Source organism: Thermobia domestica, chromosome 16 (genome assembly GCF_964235325.1).
Source record: "Thermobia domestica chromosome 16, izTheDome1.hap1.1, whole genome shotgun sequence".
Lineage (NCBI taxonomy): Eukaryota > Metazoa > Arthropoda > Insecta > Zygentoma > Lepismatidae > Thermobia > Thermobia domestica.
In genome coordinates this window covers 11039307-11052134 of record NC_137469.1, presented here as the reverse complement: position 1 = coordinate 11052134, position 12828 = coordinate 11039307, and the positions used below count along the sequence as shown (strand labels likewise).

At 35.8% G+C, this 12828-nt stretch overlaps 1 protein-coding gene across 2 annotated transcripts in view; it reads left to right on the top strand.

The window, feature by feature from the left end:
* Positions 1-12828, top strand: part of LOC145672912 (cytochrome P450 4C1-like) — a 72149-nt gene that overhangs the window by 49404 nt on the left and 9917 nt on the right. For both annotated transcript variants that reach the window (XM_081742115.1, XM_081742116.1), the window contains exon 10: positions 10358-10526. In XM_081742115.1, coding sequence (XP_081598241.1) covers positions 10358-10526 — 169 coding nt within the window. The remainder of the gene's footprint in view (positions 1-10357; positions 10527-12828) is intronic.

Genomic DNA, 12828 nt, shown 5'->3' with positions numbered 1-12828 from the left:
TTAAAGCATCGGAAGTGTTACTGTTCATCACAGCAACCGAAAAAACTATGAATTCGACACTAATATCGATCATTTTCGATCATTTGTATACATCTCCCCTCTCCCCCTCCCCCAGGTAACGGCGCTGAATTTGGATTTAAATGGCATTAGAAGTGTCACTGCTCATCTCAGCGACCCCAAAAACTATAGATTCGACACTAATATAAGTCATTTTCGATTTTTTATGTATATCATCCCCTTCCCCTTCCCTAAATTTTCGGCGTTGAATTTAGATTTAAACTGCATTGGAAATATCACTGTTCATCTCAGCAATCCTGAAAACGATGAGTTCGACACTAAGATTGGTAATTTTCAATGTATATCCGCACTTCCTTTCCCCAAGTTGCACCTTCAAAGTGAAATGGTAAAGTCTATTCCAGGCCCGAACCTCACATATGTTGAAAATTTTTATGGAGATCAGTCTGGTGGTTCAAGAGTTGTTAAGTTACAAATATAGTCACTTTCATTTATATATATATGATTTGTCATACTAGAAAACAGATATTTGTTTACATACAAAATTTTGTACATAGAGTTTATATTAAAGTCTGCATTTGAATATTAAATGATAGTAATTATATTTCTAACAGTAATGAGTATTAGTGAAATTTTCCTACTGTTCTTTCTTTTAAGAAGTAATTTGGTTAAAATTAACAAAATTTCACCAGATCAAAGAGCACATTAAGAACTCAGTTTCATTCAAGTGCCCTATTTGTTGCAACAAAAACGTTTCGTGAAGGTAGATGTGTATGCAACTGTAAAAGTTCTGTGATTAATGCACAGGCAGGAGTAAACGAGTAAAAGCACATAAAGGAAATGAGTGCAGACTATTAATTTTCAAGAATAATTACACCAGTTTTATTTTGGAATGCTTCCTTTTTAAATATTCACAATATTGAAATTTCTCAACTTAAATTTTTCACGCGTTCGAGAAATAATAATAATAATAAAAAAAAACGGTTCCATTACAAGTAAAACTAACCTAATACAAACATTTTTGTAATTTCCCAATTTTTCCGGAAAGAAACCGAAAAAAAAAACAGTTTTTTACCAACAGGTTCAAAATTTCCGGAAATTTTACAACACTACTGCTAACATCAAGAAATGTGTCGTTGAACGTTCGAAAACGATTTATTAAAACTCTGGTACCGAGCGTGGCGGTTTACGGATCAGATACGTAGCCATTGAGAAAAGCTGAAATATCCAAGCTGGAAGCATTTGAAATGTGGTGTTAGCGCAAGACGCTGCGGATATCATGGACCGAAAGGAAAAAGGAACGAAGACCTACTAAAGGAAGCAAATGAAGGACGTCAGATCATGAAGATAATAGGAAAAAGAAGAAACAGCATGCTTGGCCATCTTATTCGGCAGTCTGATTGGATCACCGCGTTGATAGAGGGAAAGGCAGAAGGAAAACCAGGAAGAGGAAGACCAAGGCTAGAATATCTGGATGCTGTTGCGAAGAAGAGATCTTATCAAAGTATAAAACAGCTTCCCAAGGGAGAGAAAAGTTTTAAAATTTTCGTCTTGCATATCAACCTAAGTTTGAGGAGAGGAAGAATACTTCTGAATTTGATTAGGGTGAAGATATAGCAGAGAAACAACATCATTGACATATAATTTTTTCATTGAAACTTGTTTCGGTGACTAATTACATTAGAGACAAACAAATTTGAGAAAAGGGAAACTTATCTTCCTGTATTGCCTCATCGTAAATTAATTCGGTAAAATACCCGGTCGGAAATCGTACGGTTGCTCCTTATACTATATTCTGGCATATAACAATCTGATTTTATCAATGAGACCATATTGGTTTATTAATAAAATTTGTTAGTGACCTATTGAACTGATTTATTGCCAAGCTACTTAACAAGAAGTTCGTACAGTCATCGACAAAAGTTCTTTTCGTTTGGTAAAATTTATTTTGGGAATAACGGTGCGACGTACACAGTTTTACCGAGTTTCAAAGCTGGAACGTATACAAAATTACATTCATTTTTCATTTACTGAAAATCGTATTCAAATTGTCGTTCCATTCTGAAGTTATATTTACAGAACTAATTTCATTAAACGAAAAAAAACTTTTGTCACTAACTGTATCTTACGTTAACGTTAGTGGGAGGAACTACGGCTTTTACAATCCTTGTTATAAAAGCAGAGTGTATCAGTTTGCGAGTAACACTAATTTCTAATACCGCATTTCTTCGAATATAAGGCGCCATCGAATCAAAGGCGCACCTGAAATTTCACCTCATTTAAACTCATTTTTAAAAAAGCATCGAATCTACGGCGCAGAAACAATGTACAAATACATTCCTATTTCGATGAGCATTTTCTTATCAGTAAAACGAAATGTTGATTGTTTGTGGGCGATTATCATCTTTGTGCAGTCTGTCATTGTTGTAATACAACCAAGTTTAAGCAAATTATTTGTAACTACGGTACCAGTATCAAAGATTGCAGTAGATTCTATGTTGTAACCTACGTGCAATGAATAAATATGTGTATCGCAGTATATACATCGAATCTAAGGCGCACCTGAATTTTGCCGTCTAAAAGCTAACAAAAAGGTGCGCCTTATGCTCTAAGAAAAACGGTAGTTAGCACTTATCATTCCGCACCGTGCGCCCTGCCTGACGCCAATAGATGGCGCTACTGTGCAAGTAAATTAAATTTAAAGATTAAAAGCTATTGTGGCGATTTTATTGCAGCTTAAAATTCTATTGCTTCAGTTTAATGATTTGAAAATGAATGCTCTCGTGATGCGGAAGGATTCTGATACCTTCTAGATTAGATTTTCAAAACCAGACGACAAAAGACTTGAGACAAAAAGAGAAAAGCATTCTCAGAATGGAGACGAGGGGGCAATCAAATGAAAAATTGCGAGATGAGACAGGAAATCGTATTTCTCGTCTCCACACTATTTACAATTTTGGGCCTCATGGAATCTCGTATGCTTTCTCATGCAGTGGAAATCTCTCTCTCATTGCATTACGAGGGGGAATCCGGAAATAAGTTCCTCTTTTCGTTTTCCCAGGATAGCGAACAGCAATGGGAGAAAAACAAGAGAGCAGTTACACGCACAACATACCCAGACACAAGTTGGTATCGCTCGCCCGCGATCCCAGAGATGGCGCCATCGCAGCGCCTGCACAAAGCGGAGATGAGTCTTTCAGTCTGAGCCTGGTAGCTATATAGAGAGAAGGTGCTTTTTAGCCTCGTGGTTAAAAGATAAAGGGTAAGTCTATGGACCTGTTGTGATGTCCAAACAAATGGTGCCGAAATGGAGTCGTCAATTCAGTGAGGGACGGCAGCAAGTGCTGGACACACCGAGACCTGGAAGGACGTGCGCTGCCACTACAGATGAAAATGTCAGGATGGTGAATGACATGATTAAAGCGAACCGGTGTATCAGCATCGATGGAGTAGCGGAAGAACTTGGACATGGACAGAGTCCTGAATTTTTCCTGGAAGGGATTTGATCGGTATTATGACAAATGTCCCAATATACATGGTAGTTATGTGAAAAAATAAAGGTACGTCTGATCTTTAATGTCTCATGCTATTTTTAGTCTTGCATCTCCATCTTTGTTCACAGTCGCTTGGGGAAAATTATTTTCGGACTCTCCCTCGTAATATGATTATATGAGAATCTGATACGTATATATGGAATGTGGGAGTAGAGAGTAATAAATATCTCTTGAGTAAAAAGTGTGTTGATGTTTAGTTTTGTACAGATGTTTAATCCTAACTCAGAGCTGGAGAACATGCTCTTCTGAATGTGGAGGTACTGTCTGTCAGGAAAGTAAATGTACATCTGTTTTTTGATTCTACAATTCCTGCGCTCCAGTCATGGACAATATGAGAATTAAATCAATCTAATGTTTAGTGAGGGGCAAGAAGAAAAGTCTAATCTGAATAAAACATTGCAGAGGGGCACAAGCTGTGAATGCAAATAGTGCATAGTGTAAATAAAGGACGACATCGGAAGAGAAAGCCAAAAAACAGCTGCTAAACGGAGAAAAAAGATTAAAAATTGTCGAAGTGGGAATATAAAATACAAATACGAACAAATACGAAGACAACTAAAAGTTTACCAACCAATGATCTTCGTTTAGTCGTTAAAGTGTTAGATTACAAATACAAAGGACGTAAGTTCGAATCTCCTACAATGAGATTTTTTAAAATTTTTTGTTAATAATACATACAGCTCATGAGATATGGCAAAAGAGATCGTATTTAGTCTTTAGTAGCAATTATTATTGGTAATGTTTAGTACTGATAATACTTTTTGTCTTTGCGTATTGCTTTTATTCTTGTCTTCACTTCGAAAGAGAAGAATATCCGAACAAATGCCACCATAATTCCTCTTATTTTGAATGTAAACGCCATTTCCAATTAATAAAGAATAAAAATTGAACGTTCCGACGTAGCTGGAAAAAGTAAAAAAATGAAAGTGGAGGGATTCGAACCCATGCTCACGGTCGTTAAAAATACAATCAATACATAACTTAAACCTCTTACTACGATTTCTATGTTGAATACTGTGAGGCTTGTGTTGAAGTTAGGCTGGTCAATACGTTTTGCATAGAGGCCCGGTTTAGCTCTGACGCAACACAGGTGCGAGAAGGGAGAAGATGTTTAAAAGAGAGAAGTAATCAGTAAGAGATAAAGATGAATAGAGAGAAAAGAAAGAGAAACAAAGATATGATAAAGAAAAGTCAAGAACGACATGAAGAGAGAAAGACGAATGAAGAAATACACCCTATATTCACATTATGGTGAAGAATGTACACAGTATATGCTCGGAATTTTGTCAGTGATCGCCAAGTATCAAAATTATTTCCACAACTTCAACTTCTTTGTAATAAGGAAAGAAAAACATCCGTATAAACTTCATATAATGGGAGCAGTATAAAATTGAATGTTATATTTTACTCAGCGTAGAAATCGTAGTCAAGCGATTCAAGACATGTGGTTATTGTATTCATAATGACCATGATAATGGGTTCGAACTCCACTACTTCCATTTTTTACGTTTTACAGCTACGTCAGAACCTTTAATTTTTTTCTTTGCTAATTGCGAATGGCGTTTACATTCAAAATAAGATTAATTATGGTGGGATTTGTTCGGATATTCTTCTCTTTCGAACTGGAAACAAGAATAAAAGCAAAAAGTATTATCAGTACTAAACATTAACAATAATAATTGCTACGAAACACTGAAACGAACAGCTGAGCTCCTAACGACAGGACTTACAGTCGTAGCCAAACTATGTTAAGAACCACTGTGTTCAATAGTCCCAAACAGACTCCAACCAATGTCCACTCGCAGGAAGACGTAAGTAGTTCGTTGGAGTTAAAAGTATTGAGTGCAGGTGAATATTTATTATTATTATTATTATTATTATTATTATTATTATTATTATTATTATTATTATTATTAGCGTATTTTTGAATATGCACGGCGAAATTACTGTATAATATTTAGGTATGTTAATATTTCTGTAATTTTCCTGCATTGCATGTTATTTAGTTTAATAGTGGGCACTAGTTTGTCTCCAGGTCCTCGAATAATTGAGTTTTGGCATGCACTTTGGTGGGAATATCATTACAGAAAGAACATTACCGGTTTGCTTCAAACATCAGGGCTGAACTTAGTAATATTTCGTTTCATGTAGATGATTTACGAATGTTGGTTGGGAAAGGACAAACTACATCTATGGGGATTACCAGTGCCGTTCGAAACTTCACTGATCTGAAATATCGTCTTTTCATGTTATTGGTCTTAGTACAACATCACTGCACCATTTGTTGAACACACATTTTCGGTAGAGTAATCTGTGGGGTATCGGTATCATCAGGGGCGGATTTTAATTTTCGGGAAATCAACCCTCCATCACTTATGGATACATACACACATTTGATTGATTTATGACAGTAGGAAACAAATTTTACAGTTGTAGATGCTATTTATTAAATTATTATCTACCATTAATATAAATTGTGTAAAATATATTTACTCTTTATCGTCTCTTTTAGCGTTCAAATTTTTTCTAAATTTTTGGGTAGTCCCCAGTTCCCAGTGCCTACCCTTTAAAGCCGCCACTGGGAATCATGCTGGTCTTCCAACTAGAAAACCTCGGTTCGATTGCACACTAGGTAACATCTTTTTTCGCATAAAATAATGGCCGCACAGAAGGTGAATGATAAATTTTCTTTGCTCAAAGATATCCATCTAGAGATGAGATGTAAGAATCATGCACATATTAACCGAGAGAAATTCATTTTCTGGAAGCGGAAATTTCAGTTTCCAGATTTCGGAAAATTATGGAATTTGGTAAAATTCCGGAATTCAGAAAAATCCGGAATTGGGAAAAAAATCCAGAGATTTTCAGAATTCCGGAATGTTTACGAAATCAAAGATTTCTAAATTCCGGTTTTTCCCGAATTCTTGAATTTTTCCAAAATCGAATTTTTTCCGAATTACGGAATTCTCCGAAATCCGGAATTTTGCGAATTCCGGAATTAGTCCGGTTTTACTTTCGGGAGTCGGGAAAATAAAAATTCCGGAATTGGCCATCCCTAGTTTACACACAACCTTTTAGAAAACTAAACTAATAACTGTCTACAAACAAACAAGTAATGCAAAGCATTTTGTATCCTGCAATACGTCTTGTATTAAAATCCAACAGCAGGTTCATTATCTAACAAGAAATTGCATGTATCTAGCAAGTGGAAGCTGAGGTATGAAGACTTGTATTGTGTCTTATCTTATAGTGAATATACAACCCTGCAAATCACAGAATGTCTAAACGTCTTTCGTTAAATCCAAGTTGTAGTACTCACAGTTACATCCATTTGTGTCTATTTGATCGGGTTAGTAAAGATTTCTATATGATAGGGATAGTAGGTCTTTCTCTGTTCTCCCGTAAAGTTGTGATGTATAACATATAATCTATTACAAGATACAGAACGAATTATCAATTTAACCAAAGTTGTATTAGTATACATCTCCTTCCGCCTCTGTGAACTCTGGTCGATCTCGTTGACGTGGCATGTTTGCTATCTATACCTCTTTCTTTGTTCAGTGAACTAAACAGTAACTATTCTGAATTATGCTTCTGCGCATGCCTCGTAGATAAATATTTCTTCTGATGGCAATAGTTTCCGTTTTGTCCAAGCAATTTTCTTTTTCTTATTCCCAACATGACCCTTTTATTACATTATAGGGAGAGCATGTAGGTCTAGATACAACTTGTATTACATACCATGTAGGTTTAACTACTACATGTAAGAAGATTGTCTACTTCCAGCAAAGAAGAAACACGTAATCATAGTATAAAACTCACGGAAGTGGTAGCTATTAATGCAGTGGTTGTAATCCCTTACGACACAGTGAGTGACTGGACAAAGCACTGGCTTTTCGAGTCTGCCACCCGAGTTCGAATCTATATTGGCTTCATTTTTTTATCCATTTGAGAGAAAGTATTGTTACTTTTCGCTACAGGTAGTCACTCTTTTCATATTTTTCGTCGTCCTTCACAGTTAAAGTAACTGTCTATTCCTTTTTTTCCTACGAATGATGGCTCTTCTCTTTGGTTTTATGTCAAACATGCACACACAATGAAAAGACGCTGTTGATAATAACAACAATAATAATAAATATTACTAGCTAACTTGTGCGTATATTTTGCACAATATAATCTTATATAATCATGTGGAAATAAATAAGGCTGGCTGGCGCCCCCTCATATTTTTTTCGATGTCTCTTATGGGTCCACGGTGTCCAACGTTGGTCCCATTCCACTATCACCTTCTGTTCTCTAGATATGTTATCGACATTTTGTCCAAAGAGGGCTCTGACGTGTTCACATGACTCCCCATGACAATGCCTCTTCGTTCTTTTTGCATTGAAATTGCTTATTTTTCTATGAGTCCTATTAGTGCATACTATCCAACGTTGCTCCCATCCCTCTACCATTTCACGTTCTCTCAATATAAATTATTAATATTTTGCCTGTAAGGGAAATATGGCGTTTCAATCATTACGTTTGATGAAGACTTGAGGAAGATATTAAGTTGCCACAAACAACACCTTTTCGTAATATACATATAATAATAATAATAATAATAATAATAATAATAATAATAATAATAATAATTACTATTTTACTTACCACTAATGTTGCCTACTACTATTTGCAATGCAATGTGTTACTAAAAAGCAAATCAAATAACACTCCTCGCCATTCACGCTCCCGAACTCGATATACGTGATTTACAGTTCTCTGTGTTAGGGGAAAGCACATTTATTATATTATTCTTTCAAATAACACGTTTCACAAGTTACTTCCCTTTCAATGTGTAACTTCATATCATCACTAACAATCGTCTTGTTCCGATAGGAAAATATCCCCCCCTCCGAAAAAAGCTTGGACGATACGAAAGGACGTGAACCTTCTTTAGGTGATTAATCGGGTCCAATATTTTAATAAAAGAGGATAAATCCCTGCACACGAATATTTCAGTAAAAGAGGAAAAGCCACTCAAACATTGTGAATACCCATATATGGGCGAAATTTATTTCCCGTGGAACTTTCTAAGAGTTTGAAGTTCCGCCATTTTGAACATTTTCATCTGATTATTCTGGCTAACAAACTCATTCAAGATATTTCAACAATTAATGTTTGTGCCAAGTTTGGTCTCAACCCTCTGAAAATTACGGTGGTTATGGCATTCATAAAAAGTGATATATATATATAAATACATATATATAAATATATATATATATATATATATATATATATATATATATATATATATATATATATATATATACCGATCGATAGATAGATCTCACACAGAGAGAGAAACTTTTGAACTGAAAGTGGTTTTTGTCTCAGAGGGTGATGATTGGCAAATGTGCCTAGAAATTTTGCTGCATTTCTGACATGATAGTCTCTGCAATAGGCACATTTCTGAAGAAATCTGCCTATTGTAGAGATTCACGTGTTCAAAATTCGTGAAAATTTCCTTTTTCCGATCACCGCCCTCTGATACATACCTCTGATTAGATATACCTGCTTCCTCGTTTTCATGGTTTCACTTTAATAAATGTCACTGAAATTTTTATCTCGTTTTCACTTAACATATTAAACGGGTAATAGATCTCTTTTACCATCTCTCATAAGCTGTATGCATTATTTACAAAAATTAAAAAAGTTCTCCTTGGGGAGGATGCGAACTGACGTCCTTTGCAGCACCTTAACCACTACACCAAGATCACTGGTTGGTAGACGTTTAGTTGTCAGCGTATTTGTTTGTATTTTTATTTTATGTTCCCACTTCGGCAATTTTTACTCTTTTTTCTCCGTTTAGCAGTTGTTTCTGGCTTTCTCTTTTGGTGTCGTCCTTTATTGATACTATACATTATTCGTATTCACAGGCTGTGCCCCTCTGCAATGTCTTATTCAGGTTAGACTTTTCTCCTTACCCTTACTACATATTTGATTGATTTAATTCTCATATTCTTCATGGTTAGAGCGCAGGAGTGCCAAACTCAAAAAACAGATGTACATTCATATCCAAAATTATTGTGGCATGTCTATAAATATGTTGTTCTAAGAATATAATTTGATAACGAATTCACACGGTATTTCTTATAATGTTAGTATGTGTATAATTTGCAAAGACATGTATGCGGCAAATTTCATGTCAAAAGAGCAGTAAATAAGAACAATAAAACGAAAATAAAATTTCCTTGTCCATTTAGCAACATTTTATTTTACTCATAATTTTCGTATTTATATTTTTTTCCTATGAAATTTACCACAAATATACATTACCCGATTATGCACATAGTATCAGTATTAAAATTAAACTGCAAAGTCATTATCAAATTATATTCTTACAAGAAGACAGTTATAGATATGCGACAATAATTCGGGACATGAGTGTACATTTATTTTCCTGACACACCATACTCAGTTGTGGAAGTTATTCGTGGCACAGGTGCAGATTATACGTTTCCTCTCCAAAACGGACAGTACCTTAAGCTTACTCTAAAATTGGATTGAAAATATTTACATTTAAGTTGTTTACAGATGCTCTCAAATTCGTTTGCAGCATAGACACAATGTCATCAAATACTAGCAGATAGAATTAATACTTGTCTTCTTAGAACACTCGTGTAACTACAACATTGCAATTTTTTTTACTTATATCAGTTTGACAGTAGCCTACAAACAAAAGATAAATTGTAAGGACACTACTGAAGATGCATGATTGTAAATTTAATTTTTTGCTTGTACTGTAGGAAAAATTGGTGGAAGAAGTAAGTAATATTTTAGGGGACAAGGACCGTCCTCCAAAACCAGAGGAGTTGGCTGAAATGAAATTATTGGAAAGATGTATCAAAGAATCTCTGAGATTGTATCCCAGTGTTGGATTCTTCATTAGGTATATTTCCGAAGAGATAAATCTTGGTAAGTATTCGCACTAACAAACTATCTAAAAAATATTAGGCAGCATCACGTAAAGTCTCTCCAGCCTTAGAACAAAGTAGACGTAAACAAAGCGAAATGTATTACTCCGAGGCTCACACGTGTTTCTGCAGCGAGAGACGTGAACAGCAAGATCGTAAGATCATTTGCTAGCTTAGTGTCATCGCATAATTTCCAAAGTGTGAGGCTACGGTTGGTTGGTAAATAATTAATGCACTGACACTGACTATTGCTATGTTAGAAATATGTATTTTCTTAAATCGTTCTACAAACGAGATTGCCTCTGTTCTTGTTGTCTTCTTTTGTCTTTTGTAACACGAGACAAAGATGGATTATTGTGACTCATCGTCGGCATGGAACTCTGCATTCTACAATTTCAAATGAGCGGGGTTGGCTCGCGAATGCATACGCAGTAAACACTATATGTCCCAGGACAGGTGAGATTGAAATAAAGCTACATTATTGTTAATTATTATATATATATTGCTTTATCACAAAAATGCAGGATAAATTCAGATATCTTTATTTGAAATTATTATTTTAGTAGGGATTATATTGCGGTAGAACACTAGTGCAGTGAGACTAACAACCCATGACTGGTCGTCGTCCCACTGGTAGTCATGTGTGTTTGTTTACATCTACTTTTTTCTAAATCTGGAAAGAAATTAGGTTATAGCAAAAGTAGTTAAGAATTAAAAAATTGATCACGTATGAAAACTATTAGTCTAAGTATTAACAAACTAACCATGTGTAAAAGATTTTGAGTGTTAACAAATTAACAAATTAATCGTAAATTAGTTAATGATTAGACTACAAGGAGAATCTTCCCAGGAAATGAACAATTCCATTTTTCTGCAGCAAAAAGTACTCAGACGATCGAGCTGAAATTTAGTATACAGAAGGAGAATAAGAAGTGCCAGGTCTGAAAGGACGCAACTGAATATACCTTAAGGGGGTGGTTAATAAATCACAAACATTTATACATTAGAAGTGAGATACCTCTCGCACCATTAGGGGGTTTGGAAGGGATGACATATTACAATAGTCAAAAACAACATATATTACTTTCAAATCCGTAGTTTCCAAGGTCACTGAGATGAATAGTCACACACCCGATGCCGTACTGTGGAGGGAAGTCATCCCTAGCACTCGTACGAGAATGGGAGGGGTGGTTTGTAAAAATAGTCAAAAACGACTTATATTAGTGTCAAGTCTGTAGTCATCAGGGGTCACCAGGTTTATTGGTGACAGTCTCTATTAGTTTTAAGCCCAAGTTGAAACAATAACAGGCATGCAGGGAAATTGGCAGGAGCAATGCCGAAGGCGTTGCAAGTTATTAGTGATTCGACTGCAGGGAGAATCTTCTCGGAGAACGACGAGTGTAGCGCTTGAGCTTATCTGCAGCTAAAAAGCTAGTTATTCGATCGAGATAAAATTTTTTGATTCGACTACAGGGAGAACCTTCCCAGGAAATGACGAATGCAACAATTGCACTTCGCGCAGCAGAAAGTACTCAGCCGATGTAGGTCAAGCGGTGGTTAATCAATGGCAAAAATACTATAACTCCTATATAGTGGCGTCTCCCTTATGTGTAATATAAAGGCGGTATAATTTAATATAAATACACACAATACTAGAAAAGTAATCTGTGTGAAGGGTACATGAACGCTACAACAAAACACACTTTGTAATCTATACAAACGATACACGTGTACCGAATACATAACTTAAACAGGTCTGGCTAGTTGGCGAACCTTATTTCTGAAACCTCCCATGAAGCCTCCCGGCGTCAGTAAAGGTCCTGGCAACTCTGTTCCAGTCTAAACGAAACTGTATCTCTGAGTGGCATGACGAACACTTTCCCGTAGTTTGGCTTTCATTGAAACCCGGAATTGTTCTACGGGACGCGGCTCTGGACAATTTAGTGGATTCATCTCTCTACCCACAACATTTACATCGTGGTTCCAACACCACTGCATTGCTAATGTTCCATAATGACACATCGCCAAGCCAGGCCAAAATAATGTTTTAACACTGTGTTTACGTCGTATTGGTAGAAGTCACTTATTTTAGGCACTTGGGATATACAGACCGCCTGTCGTGGATCGGTTTGTAAAAAAATGCACATGATTCCATTCCACATTCGCGTATTGCTTGCCAGACCAGAACATTTTTGTCAAAATTTGCAGTTTCAATTCATTTGTCAGCTTTGTTGACAACCGAACATTTTCGAACGGTGTAATATTGCTGACCAGGTAATGATTTATAGTCCAATTTGACGTAC